This window comes from Protomyctophum parallelum, assembly GCF_964188405.1.
Source record: "Protomyctophum parallelum genome assembly, chromosome: 12".
Taxonomy (NCBI): Eukaryota; Metazoa; Chordata; class Actinopteri; order Myctophiformes; family Myctophidae; genus Protomyctophum; species Protomyctophum parallelum.
Window position 1 is genome coordinate 29,830,273 of NC_139712.1, and position 27,219 is coordinate 29,857,491.

General features: G+C 41.8%; 3 protein-coding genes across 6 annotated transcripts in view; 1 reads left to right on the forward strand and 2 right to left on the reverse strand.

Moving 5' to 3' along the window:
- LOC310867949 (uncharacterized protein) overlaps positions 1 to 5,211 on the reverse strand; it is a 241,974-nt gene extending 236,763 nt beyond the window's left edge. For both annotated transcript variants that reach the window (XR_014570044.1, XM_083778124.1), the window contains exons 1-3: positions 4,999 to 5,211; positions 2,513 to 2,619; positions 2,255 to 2,376 (exon numbers count right to left, since the gene is read on the reverse strand). Coding sequence is in view for 1 of the 2 variants with exons in the window: in XM_083778124.1 (XP_083634250.1) it covers positions 2,255 to 2,376; positions 2,513 to 2,619; positions 4,999 to 5,019 (250 nt within the window). In the remaining variant the exon portion in view is untranslated. The remainder of the gene's footprint in view (positions 1 to 2,254; positions 2,377 to 2,512; positions 2,620 to 4,998) is intronic.
- Positions 1 to 27,219, reverse strand: part of chpf2 (chondroitin polymerizing factor 2) — a 131,243-nt gene that overhangs the window by 81,180 nt on the left and 22,844 nt on the right. The gene's annotated exons all lie outside the window — the stretch shown is intronic.
- slc4a2b (solute carrier family 4 member 2b) overlaps positions 8,118 to 27,219 on the forward strand; it is a 72,037-nt gene continuing 52,935 nt past the window's right edge. For 2 of the 3 annotated variants that reach the window (XM_083778118.1, XM_083778119.1), the window contains exon 1: positions 23,472 to 23,683. The gene's annotated coding sequence lies outside the window, so the exon portion shown is untranslated. Of the gene's footprint in view, positions 8,274 to 23,471; positions 23,684 to 27,219 lie in introns of those variants that run through there. The other variant, XM_083778117.1, reaches the window with a different exon arrangement.

The window sequence follows — 27,219 nt, forward strand, 5'->3', positions numbered from 1 at the left end:
TACAAAGGATTCAACACACCGGCCGATGACCTGTACATCTTAGACGTAAGTCCTAGCCTGAAGACGTTATGCGAGCTAGCAGTCATTCAGCATGGTCTGGAGACATCTGGACTCCCACACAACCTCAGGTGGGAACTGGCAGCCATGACTACTGCAAGTAGACAGCGTCTAATAATGGGGTGTCTCCCCTATGGATTTCTGCCTTAGTGTTGATGTCAGTCTAGCGGACCAAGTCTATGGACTTTAATGTTTGTTTAGGGCAGTTAATGTATTTTTTTGCCAGCCAAGTCTATGGACTTTAATGTTTGTTTAGGGCACTTATGATGTATCATTTGCCAGACAAGTCTATGGACTTTAATGTTTGTTTAGGGCACTTATGATGTATCATTTGCCAGACAAGTCTATGGACTAATGTTTGTTTAGGGCAGTAAATTACAACGTAAGACATCTGGCTGATATAAATAAATACAGTAGGCAATGAGTCATATTGTGGAGTTCAAACGTTTAATTATGTAAAACAAAATACCGAAATAAAGCTACCGGTGTAGTCGGTCCTGCAGCTGACGCCAGTTCAAATTGCATGTTATCCCCTCTCTCACCATTATTTTATTTTAAAAGAATTATGGAAAAAAAAGATGACAAGTTCCAGGCAATAGAACAGAATAAATGGAAAGAGGAGGAGATCACTGCCCTTAAAAAAAGGCTACCTTCATTCAAAAAGGGGAAAAAAGCAAAGCACAGGATTGTGCTCAGTGATACCCGCGAGGAACTGCGCTACTGAATCTGTCAGCAGGGCCATTCAGAACGTGTATACATTGTTGATAGTGGGAATGAAAACATAGGCTCCCCACAGGAAGAGGAGGGCTGAGGGCAGGGCCAGCTAGCGGAGTAAGAGTTAATAATTGAATTAATAAAATATTATTTTAACCAATCTACAGTACAGTATATGGTAGAGCAGCGGTACCCAAACTTTTTTGGCCGTGCACCCCCTGTTACCTCCTGACACACCCTCCAATGCTCAGTCTCATTGTATTTGGCCCAATGTGATATATTATTTTATATGATTATGGCAAATAATCACAGTATGTTACTGCACTGCACTGAGAGACACACAGCTACTGTATACTCCCACAGCTGCTCTATTCATCTCCTTAAAACAGTGTTTTACCGTTTTTTGCAGTTTGTGTTAATAACACCATAAAACTGCCATTACCCTATTTATTTGTCCCACGCCCCCGGGCCCCTAGAGGGCGTTCGCGGTTCGCGCATCACAAGGGGTGCACGCACCACAGTTTGGGAACAACATAGCCCTGTAAACATGACTCTCGTATTCATACGAGAGTCATGACGCAACTTCACCCTGGTCTTTGCAGACACTACATTTACAAATAATTAAAATATATAAACATTCGCATTTCAAATATAAAGTACTCACAAAGTGTCCCACGGGTGTTAGTTAGTAGCAGCGCCAGCGATTAGAATTTCTGCATCCCGCGTTGTTTAATAAAAAGCATTTTTATCCGAGGTGTTATTTTGCCATTGGCTTTCAACTACGCGCCCCTATCGGTCGGGAGGAGGGTGGCACTCGGTGTGTTCGATATAGGTACGCTGACCGCCCTGCCAATACAGACTAATAGGCGAGTGCGCTCCCGGTGTGCAACTGTGGATTTCCCAAACAAACCCCGTTTGAAAAAAGTAGCCGGAGAGCTCGGACAAAAATGCTTTTTATTAAAGAACGCAGGACGCAGCAATTCTAATCGCTCGCGCTGCTACTAACTAACACCCGTGGGACACTTTGTGAGTACTTTATATTTGAAATCTGAATGTTTAAATATACGGAAATCTTGTAAATGCAGCGACTGCAAAAAACAGGGCAAAGTTACTGCATGACTGTCATGATAATTATCATGGCAGTCATGTTCCAGGGCTAGGAACAACACAACTAGTACACCAGCCACTGCAAGCACCCCTGTAGTGCGGACAATGCCGGACATTGTTGCAATTACCTCTCTCCCTGCCGGGAGAGGACCTACGGATTGTAGCTTTAAGACTAGTATGTTGTAATAATACTACTAATTACATATGTAATTATATATAATAGTTCCTAGAATTGTTACACGGGAAATAGACATCAATTTCCAGATGGCCTACAATTTTGCTTATCAGTAGCTACAACAATACACAGCAAAGACTAAATTGCTCCCTATTTTGCAGAACCCATCCAAACAATGTTATAATAGCTCAGTTATACTACCTCTGTTATCAGAAGACCCCGCATGGGACTCTTTGGGAGGGTTGAACGCAGCGAATGCCGTCTCGCTCGGCTGAGAGGGCTGCTTCACCAATCTGTGCCGCACATTCTGGTCTTGTAAGAGCCTGCGAATAGATGGATGAATGAGTGAAACGGATTGAACGGGAGTCATTATGAGAACAATCTGATGATGACAGATAACTGCCTTCTCTCTGAGCAAGGATTTAGATTTTAGACAATAAAGACAACGAACTAACTCACCACTCTGCTGCTGCCGGGACAGAAAAATGGCCTGCCTGAACAGCTGCCTGGATCTGCTGCTCAGTGAAGCCCATCTCAGTCAGGGTACGGAACAACTCTCCAATCGTCTGCAACAACACAACGCCACATCCTACAGGTCAGCGGTTCTCAAACATTTTATTTTTTTTATTTTTTTCCAAGGACACCCCAGTTTGATATATTTGGCTACACCGGACGGACGCCTATAACTGAAAAAAAAAACATTTGGTTCCAGATTTGTGCTGCTCTCAGAGTTATGGTGGTCCTTGAAAATTAGGAATAAAAGGAGAGAGGAGATCCGCAGACCGTTTTAAAAGCTCCCAAAATGATTTATTGACAACAGAGCGGACAAAAAATACAACGTTTCGGCCTCAGGGGCCTTCGTCATACGGTCCTTCAAATTAAACCGTTTGAGAACCAACGGTATTATAATTTCATAGCAAGTCCTCATAAAAGCTCTGACAGTGTGATTTAAAAAGTAAATAAAAAACGGTCCCGGACACAGTTCCAAATGTGATGGAACCAATTCCGGTTCCTCACTGTCTTGATCCGTTCCTGGATCCGTACAAATGGAACCAAATTGACCGGGTCATTCGGGCAAGCACGGGAGCAGTGCATGTTCGGACTAACGGGACTTCGGATCTATGGGCAGTTCCCATTCGGACAAGGGTCCATATAGTCCTAAAATGGCTGTGATATTACATACACTTAATGTATTCCAGATATACACATGAATGTAGTTGTACATATACAGTACAGCCATTCTAGGTCATTGGGTTCATGCACAGGGCGGCAGTGGCTCGGGTAGAGTGGATAGAAACCGCAAGGTTCCCAGTTCAAACCCAGGCTCCCCCAGAGTTAGTGCCAAGTGTCGAAGTGTCCTTGAGCAAGACACTGAACCCCTAATTACTCCCAATGTGCAGGTTTGTGCCTTGCATGGTTTCCTCCGCCATCGCTGTGTGAATGTAATGCTTAATCTTGGATAAAGCCGGTGCTATATAAATGTAGCCTGGCTAATAACCCAGACTCAAATCACACAGGCAATTGCCAACAGCTGATTCAGTCTGGCTTATTAGCCAGGCTAATATAAATGCACCATTTACCCTTTATGCACACTCTTGGGAGTTACAGACCTGTATAAGGGCTCACTGTTCCTAAACAATCAATAATTTAGCCCGCACTTTGAGAACCACTGATCCAGGTCATTTAAAGTGCAAATAACATGCATTTTAAAACTGCTTTTAATATTTAATAATCATATTGTCTATGTCCCTCAAAGTTATTTCTAATGGTTTGAGCCTCAATCACCACTCTGATATAACCAGGCCTTGTCATTTCTTTCTGGACTTTGAAAGCAGTTTTAGCTGCAGTACCACAATGTCCTGAGGTGGAGAGGGTGCTGATATGCAGATTATTTAATAGTTGAGTCATTATAATACTCATGCTAGATAAAACCAGGCTTGTTTCCATTCCATGCCAGCTTGGAAAATCAACAATGGTGGACATTGTAAACAAAGTGGAAATGCAAATTTGCAACTGAAGACTGAAGAAAAGGAGGAATTATACAAAGTAGGGTGACATTGATGACATCACGATGAGGCCAAAATCAGTCGAGCTGTTTCTGAGAGCAATTTCCATTAAAACACCCATATGACATGAAGGCCTGATTGTTCAAAATTGGTTATTTGTGGGGATAGAAAACACACATGGGAGCCCCAAAAACACAAAAGAAATTGAAAAAGTTGAATTTTATGTTATAGGTCCTTTAACAATTTGCTTCCTGTAGAGAAAATGTTTTCCAATTGTGCATTTATTTTGGGTCAGTCAGATGACTTCCACTGTAAGTTAATCAATAAAAGGATGGGTTACAGAGGCGGCTACTGTATGCAAGGAACAATGGGGCACTTGTAGTCACATTTCACTGAAATGTTGATGGAAAAGTGTAGAATCGACATATAAAGATAGAAAGATAATTTTGTCAGTAAAAGTCCACATCTTCTCTTTGTTCCTTTATACGTGAAATGGTTATGGTCACATATTCCACACGATTTATTACACCGTTGCCTTAAAGTATTAGTATGATAATCAGTTAGCTGCTTTGTCTTTCATTGTCAATAACAGCAGATGCATGTTATTGGTCAGCCAGGGGGTTGGGTGATTGACTGTGTATGTTGTGTTAGCATTAAAACTAGCCCAAGTTAATACCGCCATGGAAAACCATGGAGATGGATAAGCACTTTCATTCTTCTGTTAAAGTTATACGCTAACTATTCTTGCCTAAAGCTGTTCCTCACTTGCTTAGCGTCGGCTAACCATGTCATGTAAACAGTGTTAGCATAAAGTTGGCTAACTTAGCTAACAGTTAGCTAGTGGTGTTGTGGGGGACAACAACAACCTGGAAAACTGGTGAGAGTAGCTAAGCTATCATCTGCATCATGCAGTAAGATTGTAGAAGCATTCATTTTTACCGGAGAGGCAGCTGAATCCATGGCGCTCAGCTGTTTTACTGGTGTTTATATCCTCTTCTGAGTATTCTCTTCTTGTGTATTGTTGTTATTGTTCGCCTGCTGTGTTGTTAGCAGACAGACTGACTTCCCCTCGACTGTAGACTTGTTGAGTTACTGGCCTATCCTATGCAGTATCATATGCGATATTTGGCCAGCCAGCACATATAGCAGCCACTGTGTCGAACCGTCATAGTAACTTAACTAAGTATTAACTACCGGGTCGGTGGACTTCAAAGTAAGAGTAACATTGACTTTGATTAATTGACGTGTATAGTTTGTAAATAGTAGCCTACATTGTACTAATCGTACGATTATACAATAATGCTAAAAGGATAACACAAAAACCCCTAGGGCTACAAAACAATTGTTTTCATTGTGGTCCTGCGTAGGCCACTGTGGTACTGTGTAGGCCTACTAATAATTACAGTTTTTAATATATTAAATTAAATACACTGTAGAAGAATCAATGTACACAATAACAATAATGAAAACAATACAGATTACTTTGATTAGCTGTAAACCCTCTAGCAAACTGGCTGACCTAGGCTTGAACCAATGAACCTTGCAATATTCAAGGTCATATCTTGAATCAAGGTTACATCTTGTGTATAGAACATGTTTTTCTGCCGTATCTTACATTTTAAATTTAATACAATTTCTATGAAATAAAATCTGTTTAGTTTTGATTACCATTATATTGTCCAACATTCAGACCCGGTGCCAGAGGGGGCCTGGCACCCTCCGTTGCAAATACATTCTGCCCCCTCAGTTTAAGTTTTATGTACACAAAAATGATGTGTCCCCTCGCCAATTTCTTCCAACATCTGATATATTGGGGTCAGCAGGTGGCTTGTGTCATGGCTATTTATTATGTGAAATAATGTGTCAATTGATTGAGGTCAAATTTGTCAAGGTCAACAATTTGTTACAATTGATCTCGAGTCCCTGACATCGTCAAAATGGTGTCTGGTTTAGTAACAACATCAAGATTACTGGCCAGATTACAAGATTACTTGGTTACTGTCCACCACTAGCCGCAGGGTTGGGTTGCGTATACTGAGCCATCCGATGTACTGGGTGTTTTTCCAGGCATGGTTGTGGAAGAGGAGCACTCGTCTTTGTTCATATAGGTTCATAAGTTCTGGATTTGTGGTGCGGGCCCCATCCAGTTATTACACAGGCCTGGGGCGCAGTCTGAAGAAAGAGAAAAACACATAGGACAAGACAAACAATACTAGACTACCGGTATGTAGGACAACAAGAAATCAGTCACACTGTCAGTCAGTCAACAGGAGGGAGTAGAAAACACATACTCAACAGGCAGGGACAACTTTGATCCTCAAAGGGAGTTTGTCCCACAACTTTGGTTTCCCATCACACAGCAAAGGCACGTTCACCCGGAGTCTTCATGTTGTTAACTCAATAAGGCAGGCGTGCCAACAGAAAGTCTTGTGAGGTCCTGTACACCCACGGCTGTGTGGCGAACAGCTCCGACCTCAAACGTTGACGAAAGGACCTACCTGGAGATGGTGTCAGACCTATTGCAGGACAGGTCAGGACAACAGTGTCTTCTTGAATGTCAGAAAGACCAAGGAGATAATCTTGGACTTTTGTAAGCAATGGCAGAGGTCCTCTACTTGCTCCTCTTGAAGTACATCAGTGTACTGTACACATCACCAAAGGCCTGACCTGGCAAATTACTGTGGTAAAGAAGGCTAGACTTTTTGTTTTGATTGATTAAATACTGTATTAGTAAAAAACAAAAAAAAGCAAAACAGCACAGAGGTACAGTAAAACACAAGGATAACACAAAAAGGTCCTGGATACTTGTTTCCATTGTGGTCCAATTCAATTCATCAATATACCATAGACCACGCGGACCACGCCTGTATCGCCTCAGCTAGGGAATGTTACTCTGCTCCCAGAGCATCCTGACAGGGGTCATCACTGTCTGGTGTGTATGGGACTATAGCTCCTTCCAGGACCTCTGAGCCCTGCAGAAGGTGGTGTGGTCGGGCCGAGCTCACCACCTTTTGCAGGACGCATACACTATATGACAGAAGGTTCTAATCTGAGCAGGGACTATGAAAGACAAACACAAACAGTCCATTGTGGGGGCAATGGCATGCTTGTGTGCCAATGCAGACTGGCAAGCTGTGAGGGGTCTCAAAGAAACAAACCTAGGGTGACAGGGCACTATGGAACATCAAAGCTGCTTATTTCCCCCCCCCCCCCCATGAGGCTGTCAGAGCCAAGGACAAGGACAAAAAACAAACTGCATTTAGTCTGTAAATACTACCTATTAAAGCTTTGCACTCACCATTTGCTTTTCTTATGGCAAGATTGTTTTGGTTCCCCATTTTAATGCAATGCTCAAGAAAGCAAATGCAGCCGCTTTTATGCCACAAATGTGAATGTCCAACTGCTTGTGAGCCTTGATTTAAGTCCATTCATTCATTCATTGACTTGGATCTACATTATTGTTTGACAGCAGTGCCATCTAGTGTTTATTTTTTTCCCCTCAATTTACTCATAGAAACGCTTAATGGGAGGTCATAATAATGATAATAATAGTTTTTAAATCCCATTTTACAAGTGTGAATGTGGAAATGCTCAGATTTTTTTACGGCATGTTGCTGTGTTGTTCCCCGGTAAAAAATATATAACGAAGAATAATGCCTGACTGGTATATAGGCCTACCTGGCTGGCTGGAAGTGTATGGAAAATATTCGTGTTGAGCACAGCTTTGTAAATCTTCTTCTTTACAGTAAATAGTTAAAATACTTACGTACGCTCCCTCATTCAAATGACAAATCCTGAATTTACAGTTACCCACGTGTTTACAGCCACTGCTACATGTCTTTTGTGTTTACGTTTAGGATTATTATGGACATGCGCTTGCAGTAGAGAAACAACATTTAATGACATTTAACAACATTTAAAACCGTTGAACTTGAAAGTTTAACGGAGCGGAGTGTCCCCCCCCCCCCCCCCCCCCCCCCCCACACAGGAATGAGGAGGTAGACCTTCTTCGTCATCATCATCATCAGAAATATGAATCATCGCCATCATCATCACGAGCGACGCAGGCGCATCAGCTGTTGGTGTAGGAACAGTAAGGAAGCAGGCAGCAGATAGATCCACGGCGCGGCGCGGTGCGGTACAGCGGTGTGGCAGACCTCACCACCAACAGAGCAAGAAGCAAGCAGCCAGGTCATTCACTGAGTCCTCGCCGGGTAAGTGGCATGGCAGTGCATGGATACAATACAATTAAATTTATGCTATTAACTTTCCCCAGAGTTTGCGTTTAAAAAGTATTGGTGTTCAGAGGTGGCGTTTGGTTTCTCCGTTATTTTCCCAACTAGTGGTCTCTTATTATTTACTGGATTTATTTTTTCTTCCCTCAAGTGGCACTCGCGCTTTGCCTCCGTAGCCTACTACATGGAATATTTATATTACGTGTTGAATGACACCGCTTTTATATTATCGTCGCCTTGTTTCCCAGGAGACAGCAACTGAAAAATGACGAGATATAGTTGGATCAAGTCATCAAGAGCACAGATTTATTTTTGTATCGCGTCGAGTCAGTCTTTTATATCCAAGACTACGAAGATGACAAGTCATGACATTGGGCCAATTTGGCAACGGCTCTAGCCGGTGTGTTAAGTTAGCTGGAAAGGCTAGTTGATTTGACATAGAGTTGTGTTGAGCTGTATGATGAAACATTACTCCTTCACAGTGACAGTGTTGAGTCTCATGCGATGGTTGAGGTTCGAAATCGATTGAACACTGGTGTCTCTCAGGTGATGATCTGAGTCTGATTTAATAGCCTATGGTCCTCCACTAATGTCATGTGATCAGAACGGCCACAGCCTGTTTGTGTGATGATCCGATTGAACAGAGCTGGTTCAGCATAATATAATTTAAGGCCAAACAATTGCCATAGAGGAAGTTGTAGCTCTATGATGAAACATTACATTTATGCTGACCTCCCAGTGTTGAGTCTCACGCGGCGCGATGGTCAATGGTTCAATCTCAGGTAATCAAATTGAACAGCTACAGCTTAGTTGAGTCTCATGTGAAGTAGTCTCTCGAGACAGACTGTTAATTCAAAGGAAAAGAGGGCGCTGTTTTTCCTCTGTTTTTTTGCCAAATGGGTTCCCAGATTGCATGTGAACTTGTGAAGTGATGATGATCAGATTTTTGAACTGCCACTGGTTGCAAGTTTCGGGTGATAATCAGATTGAATGGTAACCAGGACTGTCTGTGGATCCCTGAAAACACTGGGCACCTTTTTTTTAAACAAATATTTAGTTTATAATACGTTATTTTTTACAAACGATGGCCCAAATATATATATATAGTTCCACAAATGCTACAAATTGCTACAAAACCTGTAATAGCCAGTCATTTGAGAGATAAACAAGAAGCCAGTTAGATCTATCCATATATGGTTCTACCACATCTATCTGTGTCCCTGTGAGATATTAGCCTGCCTCATGTCCAGGGGGTGTACTTGTACTGTACATCAAGCTGCCTCATAGGGAAACAGGAGATCGGCTCCTGCCCTATGGGCCTCATGGCCCAGCAAGGCTTACTTATTTATACTTTATTATGGACAATTCTCCTGCGATCCCGGCTTGAAAGGTATTCTCCATGCAGACCACGGCCATCTTACCATATAAGTTAATGTCAAGGTGCTACCTTGGTGCAATTTCCAATGGCAGCCCATTCATCCAAACAGAAAAGTCCTATCTGATTGTATTACACAACGTCAAACTCGCCAACATTGCAGCTGTACGGAAAGCTTGAATTATTCTCTTTCTATCCTCAAAGTGTTTGTTTCATAAAAATCCACTGTATACATGTTATGAGCTACTTTGTGTCCTTGCAGGTGATTCTTTTTCTAATTGCTGGAGTTTGGAAGTGCTCGTTAGATATCACTCAACTGCTCTGTGTACCACCTGTTTTGAATTAGCACATAATGCAAGAGACAGCAGGACATTGCTTTACTGAAAACGAGTGCTTCCAAACTCTGATGGAAACATGGCTGCGGTCTGCATATGGAGAATAACAATGTATATTATAGGTGTAACAGGTGCGTGGGGTTTAGGGACCCACTGGACCTGTATCCCATTGAACAGTGACTGCTTCCAGTCTCATGATGTGACCAGATGATTGAACAGCCACACTGGTACTGCATGAAGGGGGACTTGGCACAAACAAGCTCAGTTCTGCCATTGTGTGGGGGCGGCGGTGGCTCAGGGGTAGAGTGCCTGGATGGTAACCGTAAGGTTGCCAGTTCGAACCAGGGGGGCAGTCAGCCAGATATTTCGTGAAGCCTCATTTGAAATCGGTAGTTCATATAATGGCCTGTTGTGGCGCTGGACCGGACCCAAAAAGCCCCATAGCTCCATAGAGGCCCATGTATTTTGGCCCAACTTCACCTAGACTGTATTACCTTAATAAACATGGTCATGAATACTTTCTTCTTCCAGTCACTAGTTTAAAGTCTCATTTCTAATGTCATAATATTCTTTTTGGAAAATTATGGTCCCATTAATTAAAAAAATGACCATAAAGAAAAAAAACCATCGCGTATGTTCTGAGGGGCGTGGCTACCATTACAGTCTATGATCGGGATTCCCCTCCCACTCGAGTCAAAATAAAAACCAACGGAGAAGAAGGGGGGAAGTCCCGCCTCGTTGTCTGGGCAGCCAATGACCAGCTGGTATACAAAACGGAGCCAGCCAATGGCCAGCTGGTACCAAAGATGGCGACTTACATCAGGAATTAGCATATTATTACAGGCTTCATTTTACGTTCATGTTAGACCCGGGGAACGCTTTGTCCATATTTTTTACAGTCTATGGTTCGAACCCGGGCTCCCCCAGAGTTACTGTCGAAGTGTCCTTGAGCAAGACACTGAACCCCTAATTGCTCCCGATGTGCTAGTTGGTGCCTTGCATGGTTTCCGCTGCCATCGGTGTATGAATGTGTGTGTGAATGATCTCTGTAAAGCGCCTTGGATAAAGGCGCTATATAAATGCACCATTTATTGTGTAATTTATTCCAGTGATGAATCTCTGGAATTATAAATACAGTGTTGTCAGATTTGTTTGAACATGGCGGCATCATTGGCGGAGCAAAACAAGTGTTTTGTATAAAACACTCTGGAAAATAGTTAGTTTCATCATTGCAGAGTGCGTTATCCATAAGACTGTTTTGCTTCATTGCTCCAAACAAATTAGACACCCTCAGGGAATTGGGAATTCTTATTTATTCGTCTATGCATTATAAACATGGATATAGTCCTTTGCTATTGATATCCGGGCGAATTCCCAGGATTACCATTCCCCTCCTGTGGATAATGGATCTCAGGAGACGGCATGAATGCAGGATGTGCCTTCTGCTGAAGACTGACACACACACAAGCCCTGGCTGAGCTTTGTTTTATCAAAATAATGCAATGGGGGGGGAGGAAGTATTGTGATGATCAGTACAATAGCTTTCATGTTATATTCAATCATAAAAGCATCCAAACTAAAATTCCAAACTTGCAGACACATCAGCAAGGTTTACTTGCTTAACTTACTACTGGCTGGATTGCCATAGAATTAGCTGTACTCCTTGGATGATGAGCCCTACTGATTTTGGTGAACGCATAGCCTTTCTTTATAGCACCGCACAACTGGGACAACATTTCCACTTGCAAACAATGCATATTAAAATCAGTTTGACCCTTGTTTAAGGGGGCACGGTGGCACAGTTGGTAGTGCTGTCGCCTCACAGCTAGAAGGTCCTGGGTTCGATTCCCGCTGGGGACGCTGTGGGCACTGGCGGCGTGTTCCCTCCTCCGCGTCATCAGTGCCCATACCCGAGGCGGGGGTTGGCGATAGGGCCTTTCTGTGTGGAGTTTGCATGTTCTCCCCGTGTCCCCTAGGGTAGATACCCTCACAAAAACATGCCGTAATCCTGGTCTCTAAAACTACCTCCCCCTGGCCAGCCGGGGCGCCTGATGGAGGGGAAAGGAACTGGTCGGAATAACGTGTCCCTTCCACGCGCTACGTCCGGCCGGGGAAATTCCCCTCTGTCAGGTGAAAAGAAGCAGCTTGGACTCCTCATGCATGGAAGGAGGCATGAGGTCAGTCCGCTGCCCCCCCAGGTTGGCAGAGGAAGTGTAGCGCCCAGGATTACATAGATAATTGGCACTGGGTGATAAGAAAACTGGGTTACAAAATCGTGGGATAAAAAAAAAAAAAAAAAAAAAGCTTGACCAAATGAGTGTGCAACTTTGATTAATTTACTCAGATTTTCCACCCTGGTGCAAACATAGGCTACCATGTTGTGCATGTAAAAAAGAAAGATGTATAGATCTTGAAACGTTTTTATTTTTCCTTGCAAAGTAAACTCAGATTTGTCATGATGATGAATACAATGTTGAGTCCATTCATTTGCAGCAGGGAAACTGCAAGGTAAAATATACTGAGAGTTACAAGAGGTCAAGATAAGAAAGCTTAACGGGGGAGCTGTTATCTTCCTCTTGTCCTTCCTTTTCCTGCATAAACCACTTCAGCATTCAGCTGTCTATAGTGCATTGAGATATATATATATATATGTGGTGCAGCCTCTCCATTGTAAAGCAATGTATGTCCCTGCCTGGCTGGCTGGGTCCGTCCGAGCACGGAAAGTGTTTTTTTCACCACCAAGTGTCACTCTTGCGCAGCCACACACACACACACACACACACACACACACACAGCACCACTCTGTGTGGGTCTGATTTTGTTTCCCCCTTCTTTTTTTTTAACCAACGTGCCTTTAGAGATCAGATCACAACCGTTAAGTCCTTCAGTGAAGCGACAAGAAAACAAGTAAAGATGAGACTAAGAGATAGGCCTTAATGCTTTACTGAGCCATTACATGTGTCCCATATGTCAGGATCTCCTGTTTCTGTAGCGTGAGGCAGCTTGATATACATGTACATCTCCTGGACATGACGCTAGTATGTTGCAGGGACTTAAACCAAATCCAGCCCTTGATGCTGAGTGCCAAGCAGGCAGGCATTGGGTCCCATCCATAAGAGTATTAAAAGGATAGAGACTAAACTGGCGCGAAGCTCCGCCCCCTCCGTCAGTGGAAGTTGCTCAGTGGCGTTTTGAAGCACCCGGAAGGCTGCCGGAAGTACCGTCTATTTCCGCATTTTTTTCGCTGATTCAGCATTTGGGCACCAAATTTTGGTGCCCAAATGCGGAAGTGCAGCTGGGCTTTAACATTGAGCGCTCGGTTGCATGGGGTTTCCTCGTCAAGAATCCACGGGTCCGCCTGCAGTCCTTCCGCTTACCACTAGGGCCCAGCGCTTCAACATTGGAGTGCCTAGCTGGCCCCTTGGTCCCATCTTGTATATTCTTTACCTGGTATAATTGATGTTTCAACTAAGATTTTCTGCGGAAATCACCCGTCGCTCCCGAACATGCGTTGATCCGACATGCGTTGCGCCGTGCTTGCGTTTAGGGTTAGGCTAGGCTGGGTTTGGGTTAGGTCGGTTTAACGACGGTCGGACCAATAGTATGTCGGAACTAAAGCCTGTTGCAACCATTATCCCAAACTGGCAGTTGCAAAAGTTGGTATGGTTCACCGTAAAACTGTTTTGTTGCAAGGAGTTGCAACTGGTATGGTTTGGGCTTTAGAGCTACACTGCTTTTGTCTGTGTTATGCTATGTACTAGTATTTGGTACGGTGTGTACCAGCAAGCTGTTGCTGTTAGACAAAAGTTTCCTTCCCCACTACTACTACGCCTCAGCAAATGATTCCTCAGAGATCCATCTCATTGTCCCCTTCTGCAGTGTTTGATGGGTTGCTGTAACCTAGAAAGGCATAGCCATTCACCAGCTAAGTGGTGGTTAATTACCGCAAGCACTCCGTCAGAAGTAGAACACACACTGTGACCTACTGGTCAGGCTATTGTCACACACTGAACCCCATTAAACGGCATATTATGCGTTCTGATTGGTACATCATACTGACCCACACAGTGCATTGTTGGTTGTACCAGCTGATCTCTCAATCTCTCTCCCCCTTCTTGTATGCCCCCCCCCCCCCCCCCCCCCTCCAACACTTCCCTCTTTTCCTTTCACATTCTGTGAATGCCGATAACTGGACTGGGCTTGGGCCTAAATCACGTTCCACAGTCCAAGGCGATCTCACTTCTCTCTGCACCCATTGTGTTTCTTCAACTGTCTTGAAGATCAGTGTTGGAACGAAATATGGAACGTAGTATTCTTTTAAAAAGAGAATATTCTCCTTTGCAAATCTAAGCACTGGAAAACAGACGATGTATGGTTGGCCTGTCATAGCCAGCCTCGTTTTTCTGCAAATTGAACTTGAAATTCATGGGAGATTTAATACATACATTTTCTCATCATCATGGAATGACATTGAGCTCTTCCCCAAGGTAGGGCACAGTCTACCACGCCACAATGACACTGCATTATTTGCAAGGAAATGGATAAATGACCCGTTTGTATTTGAGCTTGGTGTTGGATTTCAGGCCTATTGTGCAGGTTCTGAGGGAACTGGGATGTTTTTTTTCCCACCCCTGTCTAGACTTCTTCACACTGGAGCGAAGCTTCGTGTTTACCATATTTTGTGAGAGTTTGCTCGTACCTTTTGTGCTGCTGGTGCAACCTAAGCTGCCTGGGCTGTAGTGTTGACCAAAAGTAACACGGCTTACTTCCCACGCAGGAATCAGGTAAATGGACAACACATCATTTAGTCTCCTCCAAGCTGGTCTTATTAATAATAGCCAGTGAGTGTTTAACAACTTTAACTCTCACATTCCTATTTGGGCATGTCAATTATAGGCCAACACTTAAAAAATTGCTATTTTTTTAATATTTATTTTAATTAACTAGTGCCTCTCTGTTGGGTGGAAACCTCATGTCTAAAATAGCAGATCGTCAAGCTCAAAATGCGTTGCTTGCTTCGTGCCACATTTCAAGCATCTAGATCTGCTATTTTGTATACTTGTGTGTGAGACGTTGAAGTATGATGTTGTAGCTGTAGGACATTAATTTACGAAAAATAACAAAGGTTTCTGTCCGACAGCAACGATATACTGTATTTTAGATGTGTGTTCATGCTGCCATATTGTAGTGAAGACGGTTTTGTGAATTGCACAGGCCACCAAATCTAGACTATCAGATGAGGAGATTATGTAATGTGTGTGTGTGAGTAATCTGCTTGATGAAAGAATGATGTTGGTGCGTTAAAGGTAGAAGGTCCTCCAGGGATGCTGAAAATAATCATTAAAAAAAGGTTCCAAGGGCCACTAGGGGGTGCTCGGCAGCTCGGCCGCCAGTTGAATATCTCTGCAATCTTTCCTGCCAGGGAAACACTCCCCTGTCAGGTGCTAAGAAGCGGCTTTCTCACTCCTCATGTATTGAAGGAAGCATGAGCCTCAGTTCAGGGCTCTCCCCAGGTTGGCGTAGGGAGAGTAGCACCCTGTATTTCAGCTATACTAGGCAATCATAATGAGGTGAAAAATGGGTTACAAAAACCGTGGGATAAAAAATGTGCATAGGCTTCTTTTTGATTGTTCCAGAACATTTGTGAATTAACTGAAAAGCCTTTGGGACCGCACCAGAATTTAGTTAAAAGCATTTTAATCTGTTATTCTTAAGGCTTGTGGATTTTGGTCTTATAAACAAACACACCAACGGCAAGGCAAGAATTTAGTTTTGTGCCCTAACTAGAGCCTCAGTGAATGCAAGGATTTAAACAGAACGTAGAGTCGTAGACAGTGAGCCAATGTTTTGAAAGCTTATTAAATTGCCTGCTGTAGACGGTAGACATGCCGTCACGCACGCCTATGATGACTAAATATTTTATTTCTAGACTTATTTTCCTGAAGTAGAACTTCCGTAGAAGAAGGGTTGGAGGTACTAGTCATCATCACTAGTCAGTACCATTTGAGAATGCTCATACGCATTTCATATTCTGAAGCTTTAATTCAGCCTTGCAGTACATTTCTGTATTTAGAACATTTGATTAATTGTTATCAACTATTTGTAGTCTGAACAAACATTTCAATAGTCTTTCTTCTTTGCCTCTTTGAAGTACACAAAAGGCCATAGTGGTGATTGCATTTGCCATTTCTAGACGAGAGGACAATGGGCAAGCATTATATAAGCTGCCAGGACTTCATGGTCTTCGGTTGCCCGTTCTTTATATCCCTCTGTCTGCACCCCAAAAAAACAGGTGCTGCCCTAATGGCTCCGACCAGAATGGAATAACCGTCCACTGCTGTCCAAAGCCTTCAAGGACGCACAAGATAGATGAATACATAGAGAGAGAGAGAGAGAGAGGGAGGGATGGGCACGGCTACGTTGACCGCAGCTGTTGGCTTTGTGACGCTGGAAGGGTTCCAGTAACCATGTGTACAAAACTTAACACAGTCATGCTGAAGTCCTGGTCCTAGGCCAACTGCCCCTTCCCCTAATAGTGAATAGCTGTGAAGAGGAGGAGGAGGGAGGGAGGGAGGGAGGGGGGGAGGGAGGAAGGGAGGGAGGGAGGGTGGGTGGGTGGACGGACGGATGGACGGACAATCGGACAAACGTCTGCACGCTGATGGGTTCAAGACCGACCTGGCACTGGGCAAAAGGGCTATACTTCTGACAAAAAAAGGAGCTTTCAAGTACGGACCTTAAACACACACGCCACAGCCAGATAACCATAGAGATCAGCTGCTCACAGCTCATCTACACACGGGCTGATCAAGCCTCAGGAGACGGTGGGGGGCAAGTTTAGTACTGGTCAAGGCTGTGTGGTGAGTTTCTGACATCAGAGTGCTTGGCAGTGTGTGGAATGTCGGTATGCTAGCAATGCAGCACAATTTGTGGCTTAAATAATAATACTAATATACTCTGATCTTTATTTTGAATTTATTTCATCACAGTTATTTGTCTGATTTATGGAACAACATTTTTGATTGCACTTCATAGTGATCTGTATCTTTTTTGCTATCATCTGTATGACATTTAATTGTTGCACATAAAAGAATTATAGGAGCGCTGCGTCGGTCCTTATTATAGCCAACTGTGATCAGGTGTTCTTTGGAGAGGGTTATCAAGTTCCTTTCCTCTGTGGAGACGACGTAGGTGCTACAGTAGGTAGGAAATTCAGGTGAGTCCAAGGGGGCGCACGGTTAACTTAAATCTGCACTATGTAACCTTTTAATGAATTAAATGTAATTTTATCTGATGGTAGAGCAGTGGTTTTCAACCTTTTTCACATTACATTACACAGTACATTATGTATTCACTTCAGCATTTGAGCCATTTTTCCACAATTCAATGCTGTATTGAGAGGCAAACGTTGATCTAAAATAACAATTCTTCTATATTCATTCCTGTGAATAGAGCATTTGTTTTCGCTGATTTCTTCTATTCAGACATTTCTCTCACCTAGACACGGGATCTGTCATGTCATCATTTCCAATTTCACTGTATCCTGTCAAAGAGAAAATTGGAATATATAACTGTTTATAACACAAATTTTAACCAAAGAAAATCACTTGCTCTACCTGGTTACCTTTAAAAACCTATTGATTGTGGTGCAATAGGTGCACATTTCTTATATTACTCCTCCAGATTCTGTCCAAAAATCCGGTAAATCTTTAAACACTATCTCTATAGTCATGTGTTCAAGCCGTAACTGTCCAATATTCCATCCTAATTGGCTTTCAAAGTTTGCAGGACTGGCCCTCGAATCATGAACGCAGCGTGCAATTACCTGAAATCTTTCACAGACTTTTCCCACCCTTTTCACATTAGCTGTTATAGCGCCACCAACCAGGTGCATTTTTGCAAAACACATCATCCAATTGCCATCCAAGGCGTAAGAAGAAATGGCGCTACCAGGAGGCCACAACCTGACCTGCCATGGTGGAGACCTGTGCCCCGAGGGGCACTTTATCTAGTTGCCTCTGAGATGCAGTGGAATAGAAGTAAAAGTACTGCAAATTGGAAATAATTACTATTGAAAAATAGTAAAGATACGGGAAGATGCATTCAAATTTGTTTCTTTCCATCACTGAAGATGACATGTTTCCACCCTGACGAGGGTGAAGCTATAATATGCAATACAGGCCGTGCTGTCTCTTGGTCATAGTTAAAAAAATAAATGACTCTGAAGATCCTCCTCCGCCCGTCAAATCTTTTTATAGTCGAGCACACTGACTGGGTGCCATGGCTATTTCTATTGTGTGTGTGTGTGCATGGATATTTATTTTATCAGAACAACATTGGCACGGAGGAAAACCCCCAAAGCTTTGTAGTGGGACTACAGTTTTAGCTCTTTTGTGGCTTTGGAGGTGTGTATCTATTAACCCGCAAGACTTGCATGTGACTCTGTCGTGTACACGCATGTCGCACACCCCCTGTGATAAACAACACACACGCACACACCTCTCACCACAGCCATTTCTTTAGCTGTAAAGAATGCTACAGTATAAGCTGATTTGGAATGTTTGATTATTTGGCCAACACTGTGGTAAGCAACACACTTGGATCACAGGACTGCTTTTTGTTTGAGCGAAAACACAATTAATCCTATGGCTTTGATGACTTTGTGTTGGTGCTGAACAATTCTGATCCCTGCATGACTGATAAGATTTCAAGTGTTGACATGATTTGGCATGGTCAAAGAGACCATGGCAGGAGTTAATATATATCTATATATTTTTTATTTAAAGAAAATATTAAATGCGTTATAGGGGACCATTAAAACCACATCTCAAAAGACAATATTATTTTGGCTTATATAATTATAATAGTCAATCTTGGGCAGAGTTGTCCATTCCACAATTCCATCACTACTTCAGAGCTGACCAGACAGTGGCGTATCCAGGAATTACGTTTTGGCCAGGCAAGATATGTTAATTGTCGTCTCCCCGCGCACAATCGTAGCAAAGGTTTTCAAAGAGATATACCTGCCAGACGAGTAGGATACAAAGGCTGAAAGGCAGGCATTTACATTCCAATGGGTGATTGAGGGTTGCGCTCTACTGCGACGGCCAATCAGCTTTTTTCCTCATTGTATGGATTTTGGCCAGGCCGGAAATGGATTTGGACAGGAGGACACCTGCCCTCGCCTTATTGTAGATACGCCTCTGTGACCAGAGACTGGATTTTTACAGTCCCATTACAATTTCAGTGCTAATATTTTCTTTTTAAACTTATCATCGCTGATTCGCTATTGTAACATTCTATAGACTAGATCGACAGTACATACCAAAACTAAACTATTGCACCACAATCAATAGGTTTTTAAAGGTAAGGTAAGTGATTTTCTTTGGTTAAAATTAGTAAAAAAAAAATGTGTTAAACAGCTATATATTCCAAATTTCTGTGTGTGATGACAAGTGATGACATGACTGAAATAAATCAAGATTAAAAAGTCAAAATTTAAACGTGGACAATGTATTTTCTGTTTATCAAAGAGCTGGACAGACGGAGAGACCCATGTGACTGAAGAAACACTCATCGCAATAGATAGTAACAGAATAGAATAGTGCTTTAACCCATTCAAACCGGGAAAGCACCTGCGTCATTTTAGAGTTTGCAGATATGCTATTTTGTAGTTTTTCTTTTTTTAACCAATGAATACCACTTGCCCTACCTTGAAGTGTTACAAGATGCATGCCTTGCATGGTCATGGTTCATTTGGAATTCAGTGATAAAATGCGGTTAAATTCTGCATTATAGGACCTTTATCCAACACACCTTTTCACTGATACAACAATGGGAGCAACCATGCAAGGTGGCACCTGTCCATCGGAAGGTGCAACCTGCCCCCGGCTGAGCAAGACGCAGAGCGTGGCTTGCTCAGCCAGGGATCAATCCAGCTGCTGTACTGTACTGTACTGTACCACCTGATGCATTGCCGTTACGGTTGAGGCCACATTTACAAATTTGTCTGCTGCGCATGTCATGCTGGTGTGATTACAGATCTCAGATTAGCAACAGTCTAGGTGCTGCACGCACATCCAAGAATTGCGACGGGTGCCGGACGAAAAGTAGCACATGTGGAGGGGAGATAAGTCTGTACACAGTCTTTAGATGCTCACAGCCTCTTCCCATTTTAGCTCCTATTCAAGGCAGACGCAACAGACTTTATTTCACCGGTGTGTGTGTGTGTGTGTGTGTGTGTGTGTGTGTGTGTGTGTGTGTTATTTAATTTAAAGTGAATCCTACTTGATGCGACGTGACGTCCATTTATTGTAGCCTACTCCTTGTAAACTGAGTTTGAAACGTTGCCACGTTCAAAATTGTATCCAGGCAGCAAACCAATGTCCCGATACTGTATCGGAAAAGTATCTATATCGATATATATATATATATATATATATAGCTATAAACACAACACGAGATCACAGCAACGGTATTCGGTATATTGGGATATCCCTACTTGCAAGCATAACATTTTAAATCCCTTTTAGAGAGGGTAAACCACAACATAATCCGGAGTTTCACATCACTAAGGAATGACATGAGGTATGCTTTTTTTTGCCTCGAAGTGAAGGCGTAAGTGTTGACAAAGCTTTGCTTTATTTGCCTTGAAGATCATGAAAGGCAGACGTTTTGCATCGCTCTGCTCACTCAAGGACCCCTAAATTACCGGTAATATATATTTGACTGCGCACCCCCATCTGAAAAATAGTTTGTGTGAGAGCTTGTAATTGTATGTGTATGATTAAAGTGGTTAAATATATATTTATGATCTTCATAAATTTAGCTGGGGACCCCCTGGAACACCCTCAAGGACTGCTGGGGGTCCCCGAAAATGTGCGAAATAATATCGTTTATGGTGATACGGCTTGAAAAAATATCTTGATACTATTTTCTTTTCTCCATATCACCCACCCCTAGTGTATATATCCCATCAAGAACAGTCCATTTAAAAGCATAAACGAGTTGTATCAAGATAGATGTGAATATACAGTAGGGAAGTTCTTAAGCGACAAAGGATGTAATGGATCTAAGAGAATATTATTCGAATGAAGCAAATGGAACTTTAGTTTGAAGCAGAATGACCTTCGTCCAACCTCTTTAAAGATTTGTGGGACAACAAAAGATATTGCAGGTGTCTTAAGTGGATATGATAATGTAGATGGAAGCAAATACTGTTTCAAATAAGAAGACCAACTATGGTAAAAGCATTTAAAAATGAAACCAATTGCCTTCTTGATATAGCCAATTGAATGAGTTGTACATTAGGCATAGGCAGTGGCAAGTTCCATATGGACACCTTAAGATTGTCAAGAAGACATAAACCTGCATAAGAAGTTATATATAACTTGAAGAGGATTAAGATGGAGGTGTCTGTGGTGTTCTGATAAACAACACATCAGCATAGATCTATTTGTCACTTGAGAGATTATTCTTTTCGTTACTTCAAATGAAAAATAATGAAGTATATGTGGTTTAAAGGTAAACTCTGGATCCAAGATATTTAAATGATTCGACTTTCTCACAGTCCCACAGAGAGCCATTTGAAAAATGTATGTGTAGTTCAAAGAGAACTTGCTTGACTGTGTCCGTCGTGTACCATAAAAATCGTCAACACTTTGTCTGTCTTGCATAAATATATGGGATTAGTTCATCGCTTGCAAAGGATTAAACATGCTGTGAATATCCTATGCAAATTTCTAAAGTTGAACACACAAACTTATTGACACACAAATATATTGTATTTTTCACCGTCACACACTGTAGTAAGTAACCGCTGGTGTAGAGGAGAGGTGCTGCCGGTCAAAGTATTTTCAGATTATATGCAAGACTAAAACTAATGTTATGTTAATTGTGTCCTGGCTCTCAATGAATTTGAATTATAACCTGGCTAAAGTGCCAAGTGCAATGCTGCTGCTTATTAACCCATTCAGGACGTGGCGCAGAGTGCTACGCTACGAGCTTATAGGTCTGCTATTTACTTTTAATCGTGAAAATGTGGAGCAAATCTTTGAATATATTCTTTCAAAGCGAACATTTTTAACCCATTGATGCCTTAGGCCGAATCTGGGAACGCCTTCTAGGGACTGACCTAAGGTTTCTGAAAACCGTCAAATTCTGATGTTTTGTTTTTTTAAATAGTTATGTTGCTACATGTATAGCAAATTAGCAATAGCTGATGAGACACAGAGAGCGTGCCGGCATCAAGGGTAGAACAACGTATAGGTTGCACCAGGCATCAATGGGTTGCTTCTGCTGGGTCCCTGGAACAACATATTTTCAGATGGGGGGCCAATTAAATATATTTTTGGGGGTCCTTGACATGAAAACGTTTGAGAACCACTGACATAGAAACATGGGTTTTTCAAGAAAACTGTCAGGATTTAGAAGACATTTGTAGAATCGTCCTGGGGTCTATTATGGGTTTTAAACACTGTAGCAGTGTAGCCTATACTTCGTTGTCCGGGGTCCCCCAAGCATCTGTACTTGGTCTCAGTTTTTACCTCTACATCAAATCTCGCCGAAAATAGTCGGTCTACAAGCTCACAGTTGTGTCTTGAGCTTGTAGATCTGCTATTTTTTGCAGAATGTTATGCCTATTATGACATGCCTGGAATAGGAACGCTAGGGTTCATGTGGTTAATTTCCCATTGAGAAAGAGATTGACCACCACACGGCAAAAACAACACACAACCTAAAGCCTTTTCTCTTCTCTGATACAACTTGGTGTGGTTTTTATAAGACATGGACTTAGTCTTCCATTGGCCAAAAGGAGGAAAGGTGAATGCGTCATTGCTGTCATTACTGTCTGTAGGTTGTCTTGTAACCATTGTTTACCATTTGAAATGAACCGTGTTATTAAGCTCAGTGCTCCATTGTTTGAACATGGTGGTAAACCGTTCATTTGTGGCTTACCTCTTTCATGTTCCACCTCAGCCCCCTGGCAAAACAATGCACTGTGACAGCTGGTCAACTATTGTCTCTGTGACAAAAAAACACGAGTGTCTGTCATTGTCAATATGACTAAGAGTAACAGTGATTTCATGACATTGGACAAATCTGAGAAATCTCCCACTCATGTTGTTATTCAGGCTGGATATTGATCGCTGGGCTAAACATTTTTTGCAGCTCTTTTTTTGCACAGTTCTATGCTATACAACTATGGTATATTTCTCGTTTCAGTTCTGGTCTGTGTTGTGTATTTATTTAACAATGTTTCAGTACGAAATGCCAGCTTTTTTAAAGTGTGTGTGTGTGTGTGTGTGTGTGCACGTGCGTGTGAGCAGCAGCAGTACACTGACTCAGTGACGAGGAGTGTGTCCTGGAGAGTCACATGGCTACTTGTCACCGGCCTCCGAGAGGAAACATAATCCTGAGAAGGAAGGCTGTTGTTATCAGTCTGACTGCATGTTGGCCTGAGAAGGAGAGAGCCCTTATTGGCTGGCCCCTAGAGAGACTCTTCGACTACATTCAGCACTGCAGTACATAATATCTCTAAACGCTTTTCTCTTCTTTCTTTCTTTTCTTTTTGTTTGTTTGTGTTGCACTATCTGACCAGGTCCTGGTCTCTCCGTACTTCAGCCTTCAGAACACCTCTGCCATGTCATCGGAGCTTCCTCGGCATTGAGCACACAAAGGTACAGTAAAAAGTTAACGCTTACATTATTTTTGTGTTCGACATTAATTGACATTTCACCGGCCAGGTTTGTCATCTTCACCCCTCACCTCCAACCTATCTCCGTTTAAATATTTGTCTCGTCAATTATATAAACTGACAATGTGTTTATTTAATTGAATAATTTGAATGGTTTGATGATCTGGGTTAGTGTTACTGGGAAATGCCTATACAAATCGTATTGTGTGAAGGCTTATCACACATCAGGGAGTTGTTTGCTCAGGTGTTTACGCTATTGTAGGATCTTGAAAAGGAAAACAATTAAGAAAACAATTGAGTTCAGCTGAGAAGGAGAGGTGACCTCGGCATAATCTTCAATGACCTGCGAATATTTAAAGTTGCGCACTGGAAAAGCTTTCTTGTTACAGATCTTTATTTTATTATGTGTATTATCTTGTAGTTTAGATTTATTTGGGTTTAAATAATGTTTGCTTTGGCAAACGTAGGTTCTCTCATGCCAGTAAAGCCCTTTGAATTTACTTTGGTTGGGTTTGCCGACTAGCATTTCAATGGCCCAGGAGTCCTTCGTCAGTGTCGTATAAAATACCAATTTAGAGCCTTTAGAGTTGATGGAGGGTTTTAGTAAGTGCTGCGTGCAATTCAAGATGGACCGTTATAGCGACTGACGTCTGTTTTCTTTTAAACCACTCACTGTTCAGCCAAATTCTTATAAATCTATTTCTTTTTTCTTCTAGTCAGCCCTTGATTCAAGTTTGTTATTCACATTGAACCTTGTAATTATATCAAATTGGCGATAGTGGTATCCATTCTTTTAATCGTACACAGTGCGGAATGCTGTATCACATCATTTTAAGTAAATACAAATAAAAAACCTCCAAGGCCACAAAATAAGGCTGTAGTGCAAATTAAATGAGCGTTTAAGAAGGAACAGAAAAACAAAACGACCACCTTGGACATTTCATTCAGTACAAATTCGGCAGTGCTCGACACGAAAGATAAATCACTCATTTGTCTGGCTGCCTTTTTATAAGCCTAACCTAGTTCTAGTTGAAACAGTCCTTCCGTCCCTTTCAGTGTCCTGTGTTTTTCTTTTTTTTTTCGTACTTTTTTCAAAGTACGGGTCTGTCTGTGTGGCTGCTGTGGTGGTTTAGAAATTATATTCCAATGTCCATTTCAGGAGAGGCATTTTCATTCGCAGACAGTTATGTTTTATCGGTCTGTTCTTAAAGTTGGACTTTCTGATAGAAGTTGTATAATATCGCATGCATTCCGTGGTCTCTGCTTCAATGCCAAACTGGCCGATTGAAATCCGGCCCGGATGCGGTGGCTCAGCCGATCCCTAGGCTGACTCTGGCTGAGCACCATGCCATGTAAACAAGTACTTTTTCTTTTACTTCTCAATTCTTTGAAATTGTCATTTCCCCCCCCCTGTGTCATTCGTTTCCGTTGTGTGCCATCAATTACGCATTAATTAATGGTTCCTATAAGCAAGGTAAGCAGCAGAGGCTGTGGGAGGAAGGTCTCTCTCCGTAGTAGGGTTTTGATTCTCAGCCAGTACAGGACAGTACATGTGGTCCTGGAGGCCAGTGTCTTAACCACTATGGCATCGATGAGCACACAACTAGTCTATATTTAACGTCTTAGGGATTGGATTGCAGTAAACTAATGCTGACTTAGAATTTGTATTATTATGTTAAGAGCTGTGTCCTTTTTCTTACACAGACAAACATGACCTGCAAAGTACAGACACTGGTACATAAGTCTAAAAACTATATAAAAAAAGAGGGAAAATGACAAACGATACAAAGTACGAAGATTTTTTTTATTCACAGCATAAATAAATTAAACAAACTTGCTATACATTTAATAAATGACTGGGCAGTCCCCAGAAATGGCTCAGACCATTGTTTGGCATGTGGGTTTTCCATTATTGCGGTGGAATATCACTTTTAGCTGACTCGGCTCGATCTGTTGCAGGTTTCCTGTGTAAAAGTTAACTGAAAATGTGCCTTAACTGATCTTAAACACACAACAGTGCGTGAACTTATTGTGTTGTATTACATTGTCTGGAAGCGAGGGCAGCATGTCGGCTCCATTTCATTTTCATCAAATGTTAGAAAAGATGGTACACTACTTTTTGTTGCAGGGAATCTACGGTAGATGTAATGCAAGTTTGTGATGGAAAGTAAAAAAAAAAAGAAGAAAAACATGCATTCCATACAATGGCAGAATATTAGACTGACGATCAGCTTATCTATCCCTCTTACTTTATCTCACCAGCTCACACAGATATCAAAACGATTACAAGCCATTCTTTATCTCCACCAGGCGGGGGACAGAGTTTGTTTTCACGTCTGTCTGTGAATACAGACCAAATCGATCAGCATCAAACTTCTTGTGCAACCTGCCAGTAGGCCAAGGACTCAATCAACCCCAGATTCTTTCAAACTGGCCTCATGGTGGCGCTATACTAGCCCAATTTACATTTTTGGCAGACAAAATTATGTTCATTTGACAAAAATATTTCTCAAACTGCTTTTTGTTTTAGATTTTTTTGCCCTTCATATTCGGTACTACTTACTCCAAAATCAGTGGTTATTTTTAAACAGTAAATGTAGTATATCATGAAAGCAACATCCAATCAACCATAAATTGAAAGTGCATGTTTCGGGACTTCTCTAATAGTGCACTTCCAAAAGCACTTTCACTTCAACTTTTCACAAATGTTTTACCTGATCAGTTGTACCTGATTACTGCAAACCCACGACTTACGCAGCCCTGGATAGGCCACCCGGCCTGGTGGAGATATGCACCCCGTGGAGTGAAAATCGAAAAAGAATCTGTCATTTTCGCATTGGCTATTCAAAAATAGCAGTTATACAAGCTTGTCTGTTTTTTTTTTTTATAACTTTTTATTGAATTTTTATGTTTTCACATAAAGATGAATCAAATGTATAGATAAAGTGAGACAAACTAGAAAGGTATAAATTATAAGCACAATACAATAAAACAGATAAAAGAAAAAGAAAAAGCACAGAAACAAAACAAAAAAGAAAACAAGAAAATGGCGAGCAGCACATACGCAATACAGTCAGTTATTCAGTAGGGGGAAAAAATATAAATAAAAGTGTGTGTGTGTGTGTGTGTGTGTGTGTGTGTGTATATATATATATATATATATATATATATATATATATATATATATACACACACACACACACACACACTTTTATTTATATTTTGTAATGTTATATATATATATATATATTAGTGGTGGGCATAGATTAATTTTTTTAATCTAGATTAATCTCACTGCAATTCTGGAGTTAATCTAGATTAATCTAGATTAAAATGGCTCATTTGAACTCTGCCGAAAGCATTGAAAATATGTGTGCGCTACCTAAATAATGACCAGAAGTAAATCCTTGAACGGGCCACGTGGCCCATTAGACCAGGAGCCCTATCATAATTGGTAATGAAAATATAATAATAATGTTCAATACGATGTACGTGTGTTATACATTGTTTATTCAGTTA